This window comes from Pseudophryne corroboree, chromosome 5, assembly GCF_028390025.1.
Source record: "Pseudophryne corroboree isolate aPseCor3 chromosome 5, aPseCor3.hap2, whole genome shotgun sequence".
NCBI lineage: Eukaryota > Metazoa > Chordata > Amphibia > Anura > Myobatrachidae > Pseudophryne > Pseudophryne corroboree.
The window spans coordinates 669,216,856-669,241,335 of NC_086448.1; the positions used below are offsets into that span (position 1 = coordinate 669,216,856).

The window sequence follows — 24,480 nt, forward strand, 5'->3', positions numbered from 1 at the left end:
TCTGCTGTCAACATTAGACTTTATCTTAGCCGCCCCTTGATCACCCTACAACACCTGGTATTCCCATGGGGTTTCCTCCATGGTACTGACCAGGCCCAACAATATATTGCTTCCAAGATCAGACGAGATTGTGCAGATTCACTGTGGTATGGCTGTAGGCTACAACCATACCACAGTGAATCTGCCCAATCCCAATAAGCTACAACACTGTATTGAATGTAACTAAACAGTTGAGTATAGTGGGGGTAATTCCGAGTTGATCGCTCGCTAGCAGTTTTTAGCAGATGTGCAAACGCATTGTCGCCGCCCACGGGGGAGTGTGTTTTCGCTTTGCAGAAGTGCAAACGCTTGTGCAGCAGAGTGGCTGCAAAATCATTTTGTGCAAAACAAGACAAGCCCTGTAGTTACTCTTCTTGTGTGTGGATCTAACGATGGAGGGACGGCTTTTGACGTCACACACCCGCCCAGCATTCGCCCTGCCACGCCTGCGTTTTTCTAAGCACTCCCTTAAAACGGTCGGTTGCTACCCAGAAACGCCCACTTCATGTCAATCTTCCTGCGTTCTGCCGTGCGACTGAAAGCTTTGCTAGAACCGGTGCAAAACCACAAAGGACTTTGTACCCGTACATCGCGCGTGCGCATTGCTGTGCATACGCATGCGCAGAAATGCAGATTTTTAGCCTGATCGCTGCGAACAATGGCAGCTAGCGATCAACTCGGAATGACCCCCACTGTGTTTATTATTATATCCATTTGCTTGATCCACCAGTGCAGACTCATCTCTTTATAACTTAGGGGGTAATTCAGACCTGATCGCTAGGGTGCGTTTTTTGCATCCCTGCAATCAGGTAGTCGCCGCCTACAGGGGGAGGGGGAATTCGCTGTGCAGGGGTGTGTTCGGATGTGTAGCAGAGCTGCACAAAGTAATTTTGTGCAGTCTCTGCAGTGCCCAGGACTTACTCTTCCAGTGCGATGATCGCCTGGTCCCTCCCGCGTTTTTACGGACACTCCTTGAAAATGGTCAGTTGCCACCCACAAACGTCCTCTACCTGTCAATTTCCTTGCGATTGCCGGTGCGTTTGGAATATTTACACCATCCCATCTCTGCCCGGCGATCCTCGTTGCTGCGGTCCGTTGCACCTGTGGTCCGTTGCACATGCGCATAATAATGCACAGTTCAGACCTGATTGCCCGCTGTGCGAAAACACAATAGGAGCGATTAGGTCTGAATTAGCCCCTTAGTGTTATAGGGTTTGGTGATACTTAACTCAGTGGGTGTCACACACAGGGCAGTCTTAACAGCGATGTTGGCTCCTGGGCAAAGCAATGTACTGGGGCCCCTACCCATCCTCCACCAGTAGGGGTGGGGGTACCATCAGTGGCAGCTTAAATGTCCCTTGAGCGGTAGGGGGTGTTCCATCTTCCGCTCAGCATGTAGGACCGGGATAAGTAGTTTCTGCTAATTACTCCTTTACTGCACAGATGATGGGAGATGGGGCGGGAGGGAGAACACTAAACTGTAAAAGGGTTCATTGGACTGAATGAAGGGGCCCTGCTACAAGACTTCCAGGGTGGTAGGGGGTGTTTAATAGGCAGGGAAGGTGTGGAAAGTGGAGTGGGCTTAATATGAATCATTTTCTGGTGGGAGGGCAGCTTGCTTGACTGCAGATATCTCCAGTTTATGGAAATAGATTTCTTAGCTTTCAGTGGGATAAAAAAAAAAAACTAGAGAGTCCCACCTTTCAGGAAGTACTGTGGACTTGGGGATCAGAGTTCAGGAGCCAGAGCAATCCACCAACGAAAATATAAAACTGCATACCAGGTGTGTTGAGCTGGAGTAGGTAACAGCTGCTGGAAGGCTGATATCTCTGGTTCTGGGCATAGTAGGGACAAGCTGCCAGTGTCCACTGAAAGGGGAGAGTTCCAGATTTTTTAGTATACCATCAGAAAATCTCTTTGTCAGACAGAACCCAAGATATCTGGCTGGGAAGAGCAATTAACAGGCTCGGATGGGAACCACTGCTTTGAAGTCAGATATCTCCAGTTTCCCAGGGCCGATTTTCGAAAAATCTGGTACCCCTGGAATAAGGGGACCCTCAGCTATCAGCCTAAGGCCCTTATACTCCTGGGGCCCTTGGGCAACTGCCTATTGAGCCCATACGAAAAGATGGCCCTGGTCACACAGCACTTCAAAGAGCAACTGGGAACTGTGACTTTGGGGTACATTTAATAAGCAGTGATAAGAGCGGAGAAGTGAGCCAGTGGAGAAATTTCCCCATCAACCAATCAGCAGCTCTGTATCATTTTATAGTATGCAAATTATAGATGTTACTTCAGTGCTGATTGGTTGCCATGGGCAACTTCTCCACTGGCTCACTTCTCCGCTCTTATCACTGCTTAGTAAATGTACCCCTTAAAGTGGTGCTGGCAGTCAGTAGGGCACAGTGGCTAATAAAAAGTTCAAAATAAAGGTAGGACCAGCCAATAAATGTGCTAATGCGTTTCACAGTCACTAACATTGGCCCATTTCATCAGAGGAACTCATCTTTCATCAGAGCTTGTCACAGTGCTGGGGGCACAAGCATAGCTATACTCCTGATGCAATCTGCGAACCCCACCCCATTCCCTGATTGGCCTGCTGAGTATTACCTCCAGTCTCCTCCACTGACAGCTGATGGTTTCCTGCCATTCATGTAAACCACCGATGGCACCTTTGGCAGTTGCTCAGTGGGGGCTGAAGCTCAGACCACAAACATAACCCTAACTGTACCTTTAAAGTTGTTTTTAATATATGCGCTAGTCACCCTGAGATCAGTGCCGTCTATCAGCGCCTCTCTGGTCTATCTGTGAATCGCCCCCTTCTCCCCCCCCCCCCCCTCCCGAACTTCCATTGGCTACTTTACACAGGAGTCTGGGGGCTGGCAAATAGACTGGGGAGGAGCTGATTTATGTGGATCCCTAGGGAACTTAGCTTCCTTCAGGCTACTCAGTTGGAGATCTGTGAGGTACAGAGTGAGCTGGCTCTAGACCAAACATGGCTCATAAACAGTGTACTAGATACAAAGATCTCCCAAAGGACAGTGATGCCACCAGGGAAGCACTGCGGAGGTTTTTTTTTTTTTGGTAGTGAGGTACTGGGGGTCATTCCGAGTTGTTCGCTCGTTGCTGATTTTCGCTATGCTGCGATTTGTTGCTAATTGCGTATGCGCAAGGCACGCAGGGTGCATGCGCTTAGTTATTTAACTAAAAACTTAGTAGATTTGCTGTGGATCCTGCGGCGCTTTTCAGTCGCACTGCTGATCGGTGAATGATTGACAGGAAAGGGGCGTTTCTGGGTGGTAACTGAGCGTTTTCCAGGAGTGTGCTAAAAAACGCAGGCGTGTCAGGGAAAAACGCGGGAGTATCTGGAGAAACGGGGGAGTGGCTGGCCAAACGCAGGGCGTGTTTGTGACGTCAAACCAGGAACTAAACGGACTGAGCTGATCGCAATCTAGGAGTAGGTCTGGAGCTACTCAGAAACTGCAAGAAAATATTTAGTAGCAATTCTGCTAACCTCTCGTTCGCTATTCTGCTAAGCTAAGATACACTCCCAGAGGGCGGCGGCCTAGTGTGTGCAATGCTGCTCAACTCGGAATGAGGGCCTTAGCTCATAAACAGTGTACTAGGGCCCTCATTCCGAGTTGATCGGTCGCAAGGCCTATTTAGCAGAGTTACACACGCTAAGCCGCCGCCTACTGGGAGTGTATCTTAGCATCTTAAAATTGCGAACGATGTAATCGCAATATTGCGATTACAAACTACTTAGCAGTTTTAGAGTAGCTCCACACTTACTCTGCCTGTGCGATCAGTTCAGTGCTTGTCGTTCCTGGTTTGACGTCACAAACACACCCAGCGTTCGCCCAACCACTCCCCCGTTTCTCCGGCCACTCCTGCGTTTTTTCCGGAAACGGTAGCGTTTTCAGCCACACGCCCATAAAACGCTGTGTTTCCGCCCAGTAACACCCATTTCCTGTCAATCACATTACGATCGCCGGAGCGAGGAAAAAGCCGTGAGTAAAAATACTATCTTCATAGCAAAGATACTTGGCGCAGTCGCAATGCGAATATTGCGCATGCGCACTAAGCGGAATTTCACTGCGATGCGATGAAAAATACCGAGCGAACGACTCGGAATGAGGGCCTAGATACAAAGATCTCCCAAAGGACAGTGTTGCCACCAGGGGAACACTGTGTTTTTTTTCTTCTTTTTTTGGTAGTGAGGTACTATGTAGTAAAGCAATATACTGACATCAGAGAACTTGATGAAATGAAAAGCGGGTTGTAATGGGTAATGCTGCTAGCTGGTGATTTCCATACCAGTGCACAGGCCCACACAGAACGCTAACTATAGTCTACATTATATGGATAGACCAACAGATCACCTGAGCACACGGAAAGTATAAATGTTATTGAGTTATGAGATGGTCCAGACATACAAATGCACTGCCTATTTTATTTAGTATAGTTTATTTGCAATTCATTGTTTCATTCATTTAGTACATTATATCATTGTATTGAACACCTTTGGCCGGGATTTGCAGTGCTATTTTGGAGGGGAGGATTGTTAAAGGTTGTCACATTTTACAACAATAAAGTTCATTTATGGATACTGAATATTACAACATATATATGTCTGAGGTATTCAAACTTTGTCCTTAGAGGCTATTTACATGACAAAACGAATTTATTCCTGTACATTTGTCTTACACAGTTGTTTGTTTTGGTTGCAGCCCATGGGATCAGAGCGGATGGAAATGCGCAAGCGGCAGATGTCAGTGCACCAGGAGACAGTGAGCGCCTCTCAGGCGCCACAGGGAGTTGGGAATAGGGGATCGAATGCCTGCTGCTTCTGTTGGTGCTGTTGCTGCAGCTGCTCATGGTATGTGAATAGTGTCCTTTATATTGCAATGTCTCTATCAACACTATAGGGGAGATGTATCAGGCCTTAGAAAGAGATAAAGTGGAGTAGTTGCCCAAAGCAACCAACCAGCTCCCGTCATTTCAAAGACTGTGCTAGATACATGACGAAAGCTGATAGGTTCCTTTTTACAACTTCTCCACTTTATCTTTCTCCAAGGCTTGATACATCTCCCCCTATATGTGAAATGGACATTTATCTAGGTAAACAGAAATGGCCAAATACAAGCCCTTGATGATTTGTGATACACCATAGATATTGCTGCCAACATTTCAAAATACGTGTATGTAGTGATGTTTTGGGCAAGGTGCCCCACTGCGCTCGGCACAGGTTACTATTCCCAATCGTAGTCCACATGGATGGTAAAGTGTGAAAAAGTTGATAAAAAACAAACAAAAAAAACTTGTGTCTAAGACATGTGTGTCATGCTGACCTTTTGACCCTGTCGACCTTTTGAACTGTCTACCTTTACATATCGACCTTTTAACCCAGTCGACCTAATGCATGTCTACCATTAGTGGTAGACCTATTGACTGTAGATTTTTTTAGTGTACGTCTATAGACCGGATACCAATTTTTTGGTTGTCCCAACAATCAAGACACAGTGGGGGAGATGGGGTGGTCTTCTGGTTACCGGCGGTCGGGCTCCCGGCGCTCAGTATACCGGCGCCGGGAGCCCGACAGCCGGCATACCGACACTTATTTTCCCTCGTGGGGGTCCACGACCCCCATAGAGGGAGAATAAAATAGTGTGGCGCGCGTAGCGCGCCACCGTGCCCGTAGCGTGGCGAGCGCAGCGAGCCCGCAAGGGGCTCATTTGCGCTCGCCACACTGTCGGTAAGCCGGCGGTCGGCCTCCCGGCGCCGGTATGCTGGTCGCCGGGAGCCCGACCGCCGGCCAGCCGTAGTGAACCCGGGGAGATGTACTAAGCCTGAAAAGTGATAAATATCACTGTGATAAAGCACCAGCCAATCGGCTCCTAACTGCCATGTCACAGGCTGTGTTTGAAAATTACAGTTAGGAGCCGATTGGCTGGTACCTTATCACTGTGATATTTATCACTTTTCAGGCTTAGTACATCTGGCCCACTATATTTACAAAAAGAAAGTGCCAATATCTGAGCTACACACTAAGCAATATTTCATAAATAGGCCACTTCAGGGTCTATGTACTATCGCTTGAAGAGTGCTAAAGTACCAGCCAGTCAACTCCTACTTTCCATGTTACAGGCATGTTTGTAAAATGGCAATAAGGAACTGATTGGCTGATACATTATCTCTCTCCACTTTATCTCTCTCCAAGGCTTAGTATATAGACTCCATACATATCCAGAGTCCTTACACTGTATATTTCCTTAAAGCTATAAAAAAAAATTGCTTGTAAGATGCTTCTTACCTTCTTTGACCGGATTACTATTTGTTTCTGATCTGTGTGAAACAAAGATCTGTCACTTTAAGAATGGTACTTTCCACCTGCTTCTGCAGTCCAATCAGTTCCCTCACTCTGCCAAATATTTGCACATATACCACTCTAAAAAATAAGCTCTTTTATTTTGATGTGGTATGTGTGTGTCCAAACCTCATGGACAGATGGGCCCTCATTCCGAGTTGTTCGCTCGCTAGCTGCTTTTAGCAGCATTGCACACGCTAAGCCGCCGCCTACTGGGAGTGAATCTTAGCATAGCAGAATTGCGAACGAAAGATTTGCAGAATTGCGAATAGAAATTTCTTAGCAGTTTCTGAGTAGCTCCAGACTTACTCAGCCATTGCGATCAGTTCAGTCAGTATCGTTCCTGGTTTGACGTCACAAACACACCCAGCGTTCGCCCAGACACTCCCCGTTTCTACAGACACTCCCGCGTTTTTCCCAGAAACGCCAGCGTTTTTTCGCACACGCCCAGAAAACGGCAAGTTTCCGCCCAGAAACACCCACTTCCTGTCAATCACAGTACGATCACCAGAGCGATGAAAAATCCTCGTTATGCCGTGAGTAAAATACCTAACTTTTGTGTCAAATAACTAGGCGCATGTGCTCTGCGAACCTTGCGCATGCGCAGTAAGCGACTAATCGCAATATAGCGAAAATCGGCAACGAGCGAACAACTCGGAATGACCCCCATGATCACATGAACCCAATTTCTTCCCCTGGGGAGCTGTATCAAAGCTTGTAAGGAGTGGAGAAATTGAGAAGTTACCCACAGCAACCAACCAGCTCCTACCTATCATTTTATAGAATGTACAGTACTTGATAAATGCTAGCTGGAAGCTGGCTTGGGGCAACTTCACAACCAATGCCCCTCTCCCTGATGCTGTGTTGCATGGGGGCCTGTCTAGATGACACAATTCACTGCGAATCAGTTCATCCTAACCCCACACTGCCCAATTTACTGGGGAAGTAGACAGATCCTCTCAGGAGTATGCAGAGCCGGCCCTAGCCAATTTGATGCCCTAGGCAAAATTTTGTCTGGTGCCCCCCCTAGCTCCGCCGCTAGTTCTGCATCTGTACCTGCAACACTCAGGTAGTGGGGCCCACCGGGGGGTTACCCTGTGGGCCAGTTCAACTCTGCACAATGCCACACAGTAATGACCATAATACATATAATTCCACACAGTAAAGGAACCTTACACATATGCCCCACATTAGTAATGCCCATAATACACATAATGCCACACAGTAATGCACCTTACACATATGCCCCACATTAGTAATGCCCATAATACACATATACTGCCACAGATACTGCCACACTTGCTGGTTATACAAAAAGATCAGTATCAAACATGTAGAAACTGTCCATTCTCTTCACTATTCAGTGTGTTTGCTGGTGTCTGTTACTCCCGTTAACTGCATGCACTTTACTTTATACTGTGGGAGCTAAATGCTCTGCCCTCCAGTCTGATGTGTCCAAAAGTCACGCTGCACTGATGTTTCATATAGAAATAGCACAACGCAACTTACTGACCACGTTACAGTGCTAGATGGCAGGGGAATTTTACGGTATGGATGGACTAGGAAATAAAGTCTGGGGAGAACACTGCCCATGTTATGTCCCTGCAGACACCTGGGGTTTGCACAGGGATAAGGGATACACACAGGATGGCAGGGTCCCCCTCCCCCATGTGCACAAGCAGTATAGGTGATGTCAGGTTTCTGTGAAGCAGTCTTCCAAAATACACATGTGGTATCATAAGAAGCCATCCAGTAATAACCTTATATAGTCAGTAAAAATGTCACAGGTCCAGGAATTGCATTTACTGGGCTTCTGCTATCTGTCTGAGGTCTCACAAGTCAGGGGCATTCAAGCATGTCAGAGGAAGTTTAAGGCACAGTGTGCATTTTTTTTGACAAATGTAAACAGCAGTGTATACAAGTACTGATTGAATACATTTGGAAAGTAACAGTTAGTTAGCGGACTGTCCCTGAGATACTGCAGGGACATGCTTGGATGCCCCTAGACATGCTTGAATGCCCTAGGCAAATGCCTAGCCTGCCTATAGCTAAGGCCGGCTCTGGGAGTATGGGAGAACTCTGTAACATTCGGGAGACTCCCAGATATCCCAGAACAGCAGGCAAGTACATTTCACTTTACTTTGGGCCATATTCCAGCATATACCAGGATATTATAAAATTGTATACAATTGCACAGTGAATGTGATAAAAGTGGAAGTGGACCTGTGAATATGGCCTTGGAGGATAAAGTGGAGAGAGATAATGTACCAGCCAATCAGCTTCTTACTGCCATGTTACAGGCTGTGTTTGAAAAACTACAGGAGCTGATTGTCTGGTACTTTATCTCTCTCCAAGGCTTAGTACATCTTCCCCATATATTTAGAAAACATTTACTATATATCTTATTTTATGCTGTCAGCACAAAATATTTATGGCGGGTTTAATACCATATTCAGAAGGTACACAGAAATATATTGACATGCTTTCAGTGAAATAATGTATGTTCTGGCATATATACTGTAGAGGAGCTTCCTGACCTATATATCACTCATCCAGGAATAAATATTTTATATCAAAATTGTGTACAAATCCCAGAGTACCTGATACATATATTTATAAAGCCATGAAATATATTAGTGAGCACTGTAACTCTCATGCATTAACTATGAAATGCCATACAGATACTTTGTGAAATGCTATGGATTAACTTTTGAAATGTAATTGTAATCATATTATCATTTAATTTGTATTGTGTATATAAAACATAACATTAATTTTAACACATTTGTAAAAAAAAAAAAGGGAATTAGGTACAGGTTAATTTTGTCAGCTACAGTTTATATCAAAACTCCATGTCTTACTGTTAGTACATTATATTACATTATATATATATATATATTTATATACAACGATCGGCAGTGTGGCACTCACGGCAATAAAGCATACTTGCCTACCCTCCCGGAATGGCTGGGAGGCTCCCGAAAATCGGGTGACCCTCCCGGCCCCCCGGAAAGGTGGGCAAGCCTCCCGCTTTCCCCCTCGGCCGCCTGCAGCAGAGAACAAGTGGGCGGCCCGAGGGGGTCCGATGATCCGATTCGCGCTGAATCGTGTCATTGTAGCTCCGCCCCCCGCTATGCAGCGCCTCGTTTCTCGGCACAGCACAGCGGGGGTTGGAGTCACGATGACGCGACCCTGATGAAACGCCCCCGGACCGGCAATCCTGCTGCCGGCCACGCCTCCGTACCGCCCATCCTGCTGCCGGCCACACCCCCATACACCTACAACGCTGAGGAGGAGAGGCAGCAAAGTAGGTAAGTATGCAATAAAGCAAGACTCCAATTGTGCTTATAGTCAACATTACAATCAGAAATGGTTTTCATCAGGACATAGGAAAAGTACAATACAAACATCTTACATTATAAACCCTATACAGAAACACGTGAGCCGCGCCCGGCCGCCAGAGCCCCAGTCTGGTCAGGCGCAGGCAGATGACGTCGACCCACATCAGTGCGTCGCACCAGAGGCGGAACTACCGCCAGTGCAACCAGTGCGTTGCACTGGGGCCCGCCTCTGTCCAGGGGCCCAAAGCATGTAATGAGTCAAACTGACTCATTACATGCCGCTGTGTGCTGCGGGCAACCGCTGCCCGCAGCGCACAGCCGCCCGGAGAGGAGAGGAGCAGCGGTACAGGGGAAGGAGGAGGAGGGGAACCTGCCTGCCGCAATGTGTAAAAATGGGGAATCTGCCTGCCGCAATGTGTAAAAATGGGGAATCTGCCTGCCGTAATGTGTAAAAAGGAGGACGCTGTCTGCCGTAATGTGTAATAAGGTCACGCTGTCTGCCGTAATGTGTAAAAAGGGGACGCTGTCTGCCGTTATGTGTAATAAGTGTACGCTGTCTGCCGTAATGTGTAAAAAGGGGACGCTGTCTGCCGTAATGTGTAAAAAGGGGGACGCTGTCTGCCGTTATGTGTAAAAAGTGTACGCTGGGGGGCGTGGCTAGGCTGGGGGAAGAGGAAGACGCTTTGAGCCTGGGCTCCTGCGCCTACTCAGTTTTATAGCCCTCCGTGATCCTTTTCCGACCCTGTGGTCAGCACCACTGAATAGCAGAGACTTAGCTGCATCGGGAGAGGTGGGTTGCGGAGCCGGCGGGCACCCCCTGTGCCCGTGCGGGTTGCGGCCTGCCTACCTGAAAGAAGCCAGAGACTTGAGTGGCGCTGGGTCCGAGCCGGAAGTGACGTGACGGGACCCCGAGCGGGACGGAGGTACGGAGCGTCCCATCGATCTCCCCCATCTGCGGCATCCTCACCGTCCCTGCATCAGCCCGCCTCAGTGAACCCTCCCAGACGATAACCGAGACCCCCGCTGAGAGTCCTGACGAGACGGGTGAGCGGACTCGCGATTGCGGCCGCGCTGCCCGCCCCGCGCGCGACAACCGCTGCAGCCAGCTTCCGGCGCTACTCTACCCCTGTACATGACAGGGACCCGGGGGCTCCCGGCTCATACCCGCTGACACCACCAATGATCCCAGGGGGCTCACAGTATTAACACACCAGAGGCCTGTGACTGGAATCTGACGGCGCCATCTTGGCTGCTGGCAAACAGCCAGTACTGCGGTACAACCTCCATCCTACACAGCTTTTTTGCAAAAATCTATCTGCATCTATTTGCCTCTACATATGAGGTAGGCTCTGTGTATACTCACTCCCGGATAGCTGATATACGGCCTTACAGGGAGAAGTCAGACATATTTATAAGGATAATTCATTGACCCTTCATATTCAATATTCAATTGGCTGTCATCCCCACTGATACCCGGCACCTGGGTGCTGCGGGGAGATTTGTCTCTAGCCGAGCCGTACTGATGTGATCACAAGCGCGATGTCTGGAACTCCCCCCCGCTCCTAAAGCTTTGAAATCGCCTGGGCATGTATATCGAGCCGACATAGGCTTATCTCTCCTCCTGGGTCCGATTTCTCTTGTCTACGACAACCGTGGTAGGGATCTTACATTGGGACAATGCCGCCTAAACGCCAAAAAGACCCGACTCCAACCCGCCAGGTCGCCTTCTTTAAGCAGTCCCCATCTTCCCAGTGCCAGAAAAGCTCTGTCATTCCGGAACCCCTGCCTAAGCAACTCCGGGGTGGCGACGACATATCCGTGACTCCTCGGGTGAATCAAACAAAACTCTCTCAACTGGATGATGATGCACCCCTCACACTCGGCTCTATGCGGCAACTCCTGGCTTCCTTTAAAGATGATATCACGATGGAAGTTAAGACAGCGCTTCAAAGCTGCCAACAGACGGTCGACGCTATAGGCCAACGCACGGATCATCTAGAAAATAAGTGTGAGGAGGTGGTGAAGTCTCATAATGAGGTGATTAACCAACTTGAAGAGCTACAGGCCGAAGTCGCGGATCTTAGGCGGAAGACCTGTGACCTTGAGGACAGGTCACGCCGTAACAATATAAAGCTCCGGGGCATCCCAGAAACCGTCACCAATGCAGAGCTCACTCAATTTGCGACAGACCTCTTCATGGCGCTTCTCCCTACCAGCTCTATTGATGACTTTCTCATCGACCGTATCCATCGCCTACCGAAGGCTAGAAATGCCCCAAAGGACGCTCCGAGAGACACTCTAATGAGGATGCATTACTTCCATATCAAGGAACAAATCCTGCGGGTGGCTATGCGCCCGGACCTGCCTGCCAGGACCTTGGGAGATGTACAAGTGTACGGAGACCTCTCGGCAGCTACCCTGGCTATGAGACGTTCGTTCTATCCGGTGACTTCGGCGCTCAGGAAAGCTGATATCCTATACCGATGGGGGTTCCCGACGAAATTGTTGGTTAGACGTAACGGTGTTATGCACGCGATAATCACGCCAGAGGCAGGTCTGAAATTGCTGGATTCCTGGAGGAGAGAAGATACACCTAAAAAGGCACCGGCAACTCTCAAGCTGGCCCAGGAGTGGTCGATGGCAGGCAATTGACTTTAGAGACTGATTACCTCATCCAGGTTGTATGCCATAGCCGAGCATGATCTTGATTTTTCTGTATCCCTTTAAATCACAGCGTGCCTTTACTATGCCCTCCCGGATAATGCACCGGTTGAGCATGAAGTAGAATTTTTCTCTATCCATATGTGCGGTACTAGTTTAACTTGGGTTGTTTATTTTGTAATGTTTTCGCTATAATCTTGCTGCCCATGGTTAACCCCGCATTCCCTTAACGAGACATCTATGCTCCTCTTGACGTTATATATGTTATCTGTGGAGCTGCCCGAGAGGAGGCATGTGCCCTATGGCCCCTTGAAGATGTCCATTTTTCAGGTTGAATGTTTTAGGAGTAGGGGGGAGATAACTTCCCGCACCTCGCCCCGACCCCATGTGTTGCCTTGCTAGGCAACCCTATTTGGCATCCCTGAGGTGCCCGCTCTATGTCCCTTTCTTACTGTTTCTCCTACCTTCCCTGTCTTTCCCGTCTCTCCAAGTTTTAACACACACATACTCTAGCAGATCCCGCTACATAATTTCTATATGCAGCCTGGTTTTAGCGTTGTTCACTGATAAGCCTAATGGTTAATGTACTTTCCTTAAATGTGTAGGGGCTGAATTCACCGAGCAAACGACGATTGGCCTTGCGCCACTTTGCAAAATGTAAGGTGCATATAGTGGCCTAACAGGAGACCCACTTCATGCTTTCGTCAACCCCCCCTCTTAAGGATAATAAATTTCCCACTGGTTATATGTCCAATGGCCCGAAGAAGAAGGCTGGGGTGGCCATATTATTCTCTAATTCTTGTGATTTCTCTCTAGAACATCAAATTTCAGACCAAGACGGTAGATACCTTATTCTGACAGGTAAATTGGAAGACAGGCCGGTCACTATAGCCATGCTGTACACCCCCAATACCAAACAAATACCTTTCCTTAGGAAATTTTTCAAAATCCTTCAGATGCACCTATCGGGTGCTTTATTGTTGTTAGGTGATTTTAACATGGTCCTTGACCCAGCGGTAGACAAATCCCTAGCCCGCCCATCTCCCAATGCAAATTCGCAGCGTGACAGCTCCCATGCCTTTAGAAATATAATGCATGAATATGACCTCTATGACGTTTGGAGAGCTAAGAACCCGACCTGTAGGGATTATTCGTTCTTCTCCCCGGTCCACGGCTCTTTTTCTAGGATCGATCTAGTGATATCGGATAAGTGGACTCTCCAACAGATTACGAAGGCTTCTATCCTGCCAGTATTGTGGTCCGATCATCTGCCCTCTCTGTCCGTTGGAACCCCCGCCATGTGCGGTCCTCTCCTACCCAATGGCGCCTTGGGGACTATCTCCTTTTAAACGCGGATGCCCACCGGTCTATTGCACAGGCCCTCTCCCTATATATCGAAACTAATACCCCAGCAGACACGTCCATATTCACACATTGGTGTGCCCTTAAGGCGGTGGTTAGGGGAGCGTCAATTCAGGCGGCTGCTTATATACGCAGGACCTCCCGGGGAAAACAGGTAGAACTCGAAGCCCGTCTTAAAGATCTAGATACTCTACTTAAGCTGAACCCCTCTAATAAGAAAATACATCGAGATTTGACTCGGGTCAGGGATGAGCTGAATAAATTAGCATTAACGGAGGTCCGTAAAAATCTTTTTCGACTGCGGCAAAAGTTCTATATGCAAGGAGACAGGGCGGGTAGAATGCTTGCACGCAAATTGCGGGGGAAAAATGCTAAGGAGAGGGTGAAATACATCATCAATTCAAATAATATCAAGATAACCGACTTATCAGATATTGCTAACTCCTTTGCCACATATTACTCCTCCCACTATAATCTGAAAGACGATGTCTCTATCCCGCAACCCACGCCAGCTAATATAGCAGCCTTTTTGAAAGATGTCAATCTCCCCTCCATCGACCCAGCTACTCTGCAGACTTTAAATCAACCATGGTCACATAAGGAAATCACTCAAGCTATAGACTCACTCCCATTAGACAAAGCTCCAGGTCCTGATGGGTTTATAAATAAATTCTACAAATGTTTCAAAGACACTCTGGTCCCTGTCCTGGACGGAGTTTTTAACCACGCCTCCTCCGTAGGGATTTTCCCAGTAGAGATGCTAGAGGCTCGCGTAGTAGCCTTTCCTAAACCGGGGAAGAATTCCGCCATGATGCCTAACTATCGCCCCATAGCCTTATTAAATACTGATTTGAAAATCTATGCCAAGTTAGTGGCCAACAGGCTCAACCCTCTACTTCCCTCTATCATTCATGGTGACCAGGTGGGCTTCGTCCCCGGCAGACAGTCCCCCGACAACACTAGGCGAGTGATAAATGTGCTGGACGCCCTCTCTGGATCAGAATCTCTTTTATTGTTGCTCTCGCTAGACGCGGAGAAGGCGTTCGACCGCCTTCATTGGGGATACCTGCAAGCGGTTCTTAGAAAGTTTGGCCTTACCGGTAGGGTCCTGTCATCCATTATGGCTTTATATTCTCTCCCTTCAGCAAGGGTGTGTGTGAATGGACTCCTCTCATCCTCTTTTACCATTACGAATGGCACTCGCCAAGGGTGTCCCCTATCCCCGCTAGTTTTTGCTATGGCGATGGAACCATTGGCTGAGAAAATACGAACTTCGCCTTCGATTAAAGGTGTGGAATTTTTGGGACATTCTCATAAGATATGTCTTTTTGCGGACTATGTCCTTTTGACACTCACTAGCCCTACCTCCTCCCTGTGAGCGTTGCACACACTCTTGTCTGAATATTCAGCAGTATCCTACTATAAACTTAATAGCACTAAGACAGAGGCACTCCCTATTAACTTTACGCCCCCCCCCCCTCTTGTCCGAACTGAAGGCTTCCTACTCGTACTCCTGGCAGGATAGAAGCCTCAAATATCTGGGGATCCATATCACCAAGAAGCTAGATGATCTGATATCCGCTAACTTCCCCCCCGCCCCCTCTTGCGCAAATCCACAACTCTGGTCTCGGACTGGATGATGCAACATGTCTCATGGCTGGGGAGAATAGCCGCATTGAAAATGACGATCCTTCCCAGACTCATGTACCTGTTTCGGGCCATCCCCTTCCTCCTACCCAACTCCCTTCTGTCCAAATTTAACGCGGTGTTTAACTCTTATGTCTGGAAAGGCAAGAAACCGAGGTTAGCCAGGAAAACAATGACTCGACCCAAACGAGACGGGGGTTTAGCATATCCGGATTTTTATTCATATCAACTGGCTTGCCGTCTAGCACAGATAGGGGCATGGTATATTCAACCTACGTACAAATCGTGGGTCCAACTTGAACAAGGGCTTATAGCCCCGTTACCCCTGACTGATGTATTATTACTCCCTAAATCGGAGGGCACAGTATTAATCAATAGATCTCTCTCTGTCCAATCTGCTAGGAAAGCTTGGCTAGAGATAGTGCGAAGCGGGAATGATATAACTCTTCCCACCCCTGCCATATCATTGACAGGAGTAGCCTCCTTGATCCCTGATTTGAGATTCGATTACTGGATATTGCAGGGAATCCGGTCCTTACAGGATATAATGGTGCATAATACCCTTCTTTCTTTTGCCCAGATCCAGGAAAATTTCCTACTGCCACATGGGGAATTCTATAAATATTTGCAGCTTAGACATTGGCTCCGCGGAGTCTCGACACCCCCCATCCCCCTCTCCTCCTTTGCCTAAACTTGTTCAAAAGCTCCTGGAAACCGGGGAGGGCAGGGGAGGCATCACTAAATGGTATAACTACATTAACAATCCCCAACCACTAAAGAAAGCCCCCTTCCATATAAAATGGGAGGCTGACCTCAGATGCTCAATCTCAGAGGAGGAATGGGAAATGATATATAGATCCTGCTATACAGTCTCTAAATGTATATCACATATAGAACTATCCTATAAACTTCTTCACCGCTTATATTTCACCCCATCTCGCCTACATGCGATGCAACCCTCCGCATCCAAAATGTGTTGGCGGAACTGTGGTAAGGTCGGTACTTTAATGCATATCTTTTGGGATTGCCCAGCACTTACCTCGCTGTGGACCTCTGTCTTCCACCTCATAGAATCAGTGCTGGGCCACCATATATCCCCCCACCCACGACTGGCCCTCCTCCATCTATACTATGGCGATTTAACGCCAGGTGACCGCTATATCTTAGGCCATATCCTTATCTCAACAAAACTTTTAATTGCTCGCCAATGGTGCTCCACCGAGGCTCCCCATATAGCTGCAATAGAAATGGCCGTGCAGTCGCACTACGAATTAGAGACAGCGGGAGTGGCCTATGCCTCTACCCCAACATCCCCACTGCTCCGATGGTATCCGTGGTCCACCTATTGGCATAGTCGCTCACCGAACCCCACGCCCCCTCCTGACGCTTAGGTATATTCAATATTATATTAGTATGTATGTTCTGTTGGTCGGATTTACCCTCGCATTGCTATTCTTTTGTACAATGTTTTGTATAATACTCTTTTTGTAACTCTGTATTTTGCTGATTGGTATGTGTACCCCCTTCACCCTCCCCCCCCTCCTTTCTTTTCTGTACCCCTATCCCTTTTGCTTTGTTTACCCGCAAAATAATAAAAAAATAATATTGAAAAAAAAAAAGTGTACGCTGTCTGCCGCTATGTTTAACAAGAGCACGCTGTCTGCCGTTATGTGTAAAAAGTGTAAGCTGTCTACCGCTATGTGTAACAAGGGCACGCTGTCTACCGTTATGTGGAAAAAGGGTACGCTGTCTGCCGCTATGTGTAACAAGGGCACGCTGTCTGCCGTTATGTGTAAAAAGTGCACGCTGTCTGCCGTTATGGGTAAAAAGGGGACGCTGTCTGCCGTTATGTGTAAAAAGTGCACGCTGTCTGCCGTAATGTGTAAAAAGGGGGACGCTGTCTGCCGTAATGTGTAAAAAGGGGACGCTGTCTGCCGTAATGTGTAAAAAGAGGAATCTGTCCGCTGTAAGGTGTAAAAGGGTCTCTACCTGGTGTAGTGGTGCTACTGTGCGGCGTAATTTGAATAATGGAGACTACTGTGCACCGTTTTCTGAATTGGTATTATTTTGTGGCCACACCCCTTCCCCACGAAGCCACGCTACTATGTATTTTTGCGCGCGCCTACGGCGCACACTGCCCCTGTTTTGCATGCAGGGGTGGGGCTTCGATGCCGTTTCTTGCACACAGTGCAAAAATGTCTAGTTACGGCACTGTTGCTAGGTATCCATTTCTCTGGCCCTGAGCAGGTCCCCCTCACCAGGTCCTCTCCAGGGGTGAGGGGGTGGACTTGGAGGGGGGGGCCCAAAGCATTTTGTCGCACCTGGGCCCACCGCTCGCTAGTTCTGCCACTGCGTCGCACGTCCAAACCATTACCATGCTAACCCCAGCATAATAACAACCGTATACTGCAGGCAATAACAATTTATACAATGTAAAATCACACATTTTAAGGCATATCCATAGCAATAATCCATACGAGCATATAAACACATAGATGAATAAATACACCATACAGTGCAAATAGATTACACTGTGCCTATTATACTGAAACAAAATGGTGATTAAAAATACCGAACGTATTTTAGTCACTCCAAAATCAAAGAACCAGCTTATACCACAAATCTAGTGTCGACTCCATTAATGGACCTACAGTATGATAATAATTTTCACATGCATTATTGGCACTGTAAACATACAAGAATTAATTACACCAGGCAGGCTAGAGGCATGACCTCATTAAGAACTTTTGGGGCAATCACTTCAAGACGATGTATCCATGCAGCTTCTCTCTTTAAGAGTAATGCCCCTCTATCACCCCCCTACCCCCCACCCGTATTAACAGGGGTATGTGATCGATCATCCTGTACTTTAGTGTAGTTAAATTATGACCTGCTATCAAAAAATGACTTGCCACTGGCTGGTCAGATTTTCCCGTGGATAGTGCAGATTTAATACTTGACCTATGCATGGCCATCCTTTCTTCTGAACTTCCTAACGGTCTTACCAATGTAGGATAAGCAGCACGGGCAAATAATTTGATAGACCACAAATTGTGAGTCACATGTGAGATGATGTCTTATCATATACTTTTTTCCAGATCGCGGGTAGAAAAATTAATCCCCCGTGATCATATGTTTACAGGTAACACAGGTGCACTTGAAACACCCCCATTTCTTATTAGCAGGGCCGGCCCAAGCTAAATTTTTTCGGTAAGCGAATTTAGAATTTAGCGCCCCTTGATGGGATCAAATATTAAAAGAGGTGTGGTCTCACAAGGAAGGGGCGTGGCCACACAATAGAACCCCCAGGGGTACAGGGAGATTGTCGATGACAGGGAGAAAGTGCATGACTGGGTGGCAGAGGTGATGGAGGTAGTGGGTGACTGAGGAGGCTGGGGTGACAGGGAGATAGTGGGTGACAGGGAAGGCTGGGGTGACAGGGAGCAGTGATCACGCTGAGCCCAAAAAAAAAGTGGGTCCCAGGGAACCCTCACTTTTAAAAATTGGGGTCCTACCTGTCCTTTTCTGGGTCCCATCGGAATGAAGATTCTTATTAATCTTATTAATGATTAAAATATAAAAATAGAAACTTGATTTGGACACTGCAAAAGTGTTGCAAGGGGAGGAGGGTTGTGACAATGCTGCCGGGCTGTGTAGCATGCAGGACACCCTGCACCAGAGCTGTAACTAGACATTTTAGTGCCCTTTGGCAGAAGTGAATTGGTGCTCCACCTCCCAGACAGTAAAGAATAGACAGTGCGCGGCGAAGGCGCGCTTCAAAACTTGGGGGGCGTGGCTTCATGAGAAAGGAGCGTGGCCACATAATAGTGCCAATTCACATTACACCACGCAGTAGCGCCGCTTAAACACATTGCACCAAGTGGAACCTCCTATACACACTGCGCCAGGTAGAACCTCCTATACACACTGCGCCAGATAGAGCACGTTATACATATTGCGCCAGATATGGCACGTTATACACATTGCGCCAGGTAGAGCACGTTATACACAATGCACCAGGTAGAGCACGTTATACACAATGCGCCAGGTAAAGCACGTTATACACAATGCACCAGGTAGAGCACGTTATACACAATGCGCCAGGTAGAGCACGTTATACACATTGCGCCAGGTAGAGCACGTTATACACAATGTGCCAGGTAGAGCACGTTATACACATTGCGCCAGGTAGTTCACGTTATACACAATGCGCCAGGTGCAGCACGTCATACACAATGCGCCAGGTAGTGTCACAACTGAGGGTCTGGGCTGACAGGAGGAAGCCTCAGTTGTAGGGGCTGGGATACACTTAAACTTGGAAGGTTTAATCAGACCCCTGGACATGTAAGTGTAGTGGAGAAGGATCACCCGAAGGTGTGACCATGACAACCAGGGTTTAAAAGTCAATAAAAGTTTTATTAACAAACTCCGTATTTTGCACAGCAGTAAATAAAGAACAAGCAGTGATTAATTGATACAGTTCCTGGATCACTAAGATCTTGGCTGGAGCCACAGAGCACTGGTAGGATATGGATCAGATGTTAAAGTCCCATAGATGGATTGTCCTTACCAGGCCTGTCTGTAGTAGTGAGGATAGCCGAGGAACACGTCAGCAGATGTAATTCTTGGAGCTGGATCACTGTAGCTGAAAGGACTGCTGTGAATGCTGGATGGAACCAGCCAGATGATGGAAACACGGAGTGGATGCTGGATGGAACCAGCCAGGTGATAGGATGAAGCTAGGGAGTGTGGATACTGGAAAGATGAAAGGTGGTTACCGATGGTTTGTGGATACTGCTGATATGGAGGTATCCGTTGGAACAACACCGGCACTTTAAGGAAGCTGGATACTGCTGGAAGCTGATCGCTGGAAGCAGATGGTTTGTAGCTGGAAGCTGGAGTAGTCACGGAGGACTGCAGAGTCAGGCTGCACCGCAAGATGGAAAGCAGGTGCGGGTCTCTTAGTGGCTGCTGGTAACAGGAGCTGGAAACCTGGAGAAACAATCACAGGAGAGAGAGACTGGAACAAGGATTGACAACCAAAGCACTGACCACTTCCTGGCCCAGGCACAGGATACTTATACCTGCAGCAAGGCAGGCATTGGCTGGGCAATTATGCAGATTCCAGAAGCAGCGGATTGGTGGAAACTGAGGCGTGTGATTGAAACCAACATGGCTGCGCCCATGTTAGCACTTGGAGGGAAAGTTAGTTTGAGAAACCATGTGGAGATTCGGCAGTAATGGCGGCGCAGACCGCGGAGGGCAGGAGACGTCACACTGGCAACCTGCACACTGGAACCACATGGATGACAGCGGAGATCGTGGCAGACATGAAACGCCACACTGACAATCAGTAATCCGGAAACACAGGAGCGGCGGCGGAGGCCGCAGAGGCTGGAGACGCCAAACGTGATGCCGCTGTGACAGCGTCTCAGAGTGACAGGAGGGAGATGTAGAGCATGGACATCAGTAACACAGGTGAGATCCGGCCCTGGAACGCTGAGCCAGCCTCAGGAGACAACTAAATGGCAAATAATGGCGTCCAGATACCCGGATCGTGACAGGTAGAGCACATTATACACAATGTGCCAGGTAGAGCACGTTATACACATTGCGCCAGGTAGAGCACGTTATACACAGTGTAGCCTCAGCCCCTCAGTCATCCACCGCAAACAGCAACGCAGGAACCCCCTACAGCACGCCCATCCACCACCCCACACAGCCTGCTGCAGGGCTGGCACACATGCCGCTGGGGTCACAGGGCAGATGAACTCACCGTTGCGCAGGTCAGTCTCTTGGTGCTTGCGGCGGCACCCAGGGTCAGCATGCAGGCAGGCTTTTCCTCTGGCACTGGCTCAAGCCACAGGCAGCGCACCCCATGCCCCGTAGGAAGACAGCTCAGGAGGAGGGGGGCACAGCACAGGTGCAGCACGTTATACACAATGCGCCAGGTGCAGCACGTTATACACAATGCGCCAGGTGCAGCACATTATACACAATGCGCCAGGTAGAGCACGTTATACACAATGCGCCAGGTATTTATTGAGACACAAGAGGGGGAGTTTAAAGCTCGCTCTCTCGCTTTCTCTCTCTCTCTTTCAAACAATTATCTATGTATTTGAAGTCTGTAGAAAAGACTGATCAGGTACTGTATGGTAGGAAATTTCATAAGTTGGTAGAGGGCACAAGAGAAATCTCTAGGTGAGAGTAATGGGCCCTACACATTGGCCGATCCGCCGCCGAGCTGCCCGACGGCGGATACGGCCGACGGGTGACCCGGCGGCGGAGGGGCAGTGACGGGGGGAGTGAAGTTTCTTCACTCCCCCCGTCACCTGGCTGCATTGAAGTGCAGGCAAATATGGACGAGATCGTCCATATTGGCCTGCATGTACAGCCAACGGGGGGCCAGCGATGAACGAGCGCGGGGCCGCGCATCGTTCATCGCTGGAGCCTCCACACTCAAAGATATGAACGGGATCTCGTTCATTTATGAACGAGATCGTTCATATCTTTGACTGATGTCGGCCAGTGTGTAGGGCCTATAAGAGGGGGTTACCACAGGTGAAATAAGGTGCAGCAGGTTAGAGGTAGATCTAAGAAAGTGAAAGGGGAAATATCGTGAGATGAGATGTGTGTAGCAGCAGCTCAGGAACAGGCAGCCTCAGACAGACAGAGACGCGTGTTTGGGCGGCCAGCTTAGTATGGCCGCAGTTACGGCCCGCAAGAGGAGAGAGACGCGCGGGCGGACGGGGCAGGAGTCAGACAGCTGCCTAGGAGTGCGGCTTGACGGAGCGGTCGTGGTGCAGGCTGCCGGCGCCTTCCTCACTGTGGCGCCTTACTCGTACGCGTACCCCGCGTAACGGGCCGGCCGGCCCTGCTTATTAGTAAGAAAGTGTTGAGGGGTACTTTTACCTTTACGTGAGATGTCAGATTGAACTAACATGTCACGCAAATGACTTGGCCTGGAGTAACATGGCATTAGTGATGTATCACTCAAACCTAAATCAGTATCTGTCTGTACTAAACTCCAAAGGGTTTTTGAAACTTTATTGATCTCAAGCGACTAAGTATGGTACTGATTACTCCAAACAAACCTCTTTTTATCATTTGTTCTTATTTGTTTGGATAACAAGCTATTACGGTTCAATGATAGAACCTTATTTTTCATCGTAATCAGTGTCTGTCTATGATAACCTTATCAATAAGAGCATCAATTTGTGATGAAGCTATTTAACTGCTACTGTTAATTCTCATAAATCTAATCTTTTGAGAATAGGGCACACCACCTTTAGAACTTTGTGGATGGCAGCTAGTCGAATGGAGGAACGTATTCCTATCTATATCTTTTGGGAATACCAAAGTACTAATTGTTTTATCTGGGATACAAATTTTTCTGTCAAGAAAATCAATCTCCTGTTGGTAAATTTAAAATGTCAGTTTTACAGGTTTATCTGTGGCATTATGCTTATAATACCCTCCAGTTCCTCTTTAGTGCCCTGCCATATTAATAGAAGATCATCTATGAACCTGGTAAAAAAGAACATTTGTGAACTGATATCAGGGTTGGCAAAAAAAAAAAACATCTTCAATATCGAACATATATATTGTATGTTCCCATAGGTGCATGCCACAGAATAACCCATGGCACACCCCATGATTTACATATAATACTTTGAGTCAAACAAGAATTTTTTTTTTACTAAGTATCAATTATAACACTCTAACCCAGATATCAATCTGAATATGAGAAAAAATATTCTTATCAAGTAACAGCTTCTTAACTGAATTCAACCCAGCTGCATGAGTGATAACAGTATAAAGGCTTGAATAATCAGCTGTGACAAACCATGCGTTATCCGGTAAATCACCTAAAAATTTTTATTTATTAAGCAGCGTGGATGTATCCAGGAAGAAGGCTTAAATAATGACCCTCTAGCAGACACAATAGGTCTACCGGGGGAGGGTTAAAACCCTTATGCTCCTTTGGAAGTGTATATAAAAGGGGTGTAATAGGGTGCTCAGGCAATAAAATGTTAACTGTCTCCTCATTAGTCACCTTAGCATATACTGCCATCTCTAGAATCTCTTTCAATTTGTGGGATCGCCCCTCAGTTTACAATAAACCCCTGGCGTATCAAGCTGACGTAAAATCTCAAGTTTGTAGTCACTAAGGTCCTGTAGCACAATTGCGCCCTCCTTGTCTGTGGGGCGCATGACCAATTATTCATTATCACGTAAAGTTTTCAGCGCCATCCTTTCTTGAACAGAGAAGTTTGAATGATGTTTGGGTGATTTTTTAACAAGTTCGGAAACTTCCTGATTCAGTCGACGAATAAATGTTTTTATTGTCAGATTATTGGATAATGGGTCAAATGATGATTTTTTTTTCCCTTTAATTTACTCAGACTATCCGGTATCATTATTTCCTTGATTATTACTAGAGAAATATTCATGAAACTTCAATTTACGATGTAGTTGGAATTTTTCTGCTTGCCACCTAAGATCATTAAAGGAGTTTGAAGGCACAAATGATAAGCCCTTGGATAGGAGACTCTTCTCACTGTTCGATAATACATGAGATGACAAATTAAAAATTATTTCCTCCTTGAATTTTTTCCACCTTCTCTGTCTGATGTTTTGTCATCCCCTCTGTGTGGGGTGTCTTTTTGGGCACCTTTCTTCATGATGACCCCTAAAGGGATAGAGGGTTTACCACGTGGTGTTGCGCCTTCAGTGTCACTAGCTGTGCTGTTGTTGTCAGCTGATGTTTCTGTATCCAGTGCTGACTTAGGGTAACTGCGGTATCTAAAAAAAGCAAGTTTTTTACTGTAGTCCTGACGACCAGTGAGCCAGCAATACACCTGGTGTTGCTCGTAATCTGTTTGAACCTTAGTGAGTTTATCACATTTAAATTTCATTAAATCCCGTTTATATATCGTGAGCTGATTATTCATTTTACTGATCCAATCGGTCTCTTCCTCCGCTATTAGTGAGGGCATATTCAGGGTTTCAGACTTACTAATTGTATCTTATAAAGTTGTTACTTCTTTGTTAGATTGCTCA

At 47.4% G+C, this 24,480-nt stretch overlaps 1 protein-coding gene across 2 annotated transcripts in view; it reads left to right on the forward strand.

Moving 5' to 3' along the window:
- Nucleotides 1-24,480, forward strand: part of RGS20 (regulator of G protein signaling 20) — a 93,286-nt gene that overhangs the window by 58,749 nt on the left and 10,057 nt on the right. For both annotated transcript variants that reach the window (XM_063923723.1, XM_063923724.1), the window contains exon 2: nucleotides 4,770-4,918. In XM_063923723.1, coding sequence (XP_063779793.1) covers nucleotides 4,770-4,918 — 149 coding nt within the window. The remainder of the gene's footprint in view (nucleotides 1-4,769; nucleotides 4,919-24,480) is intronic.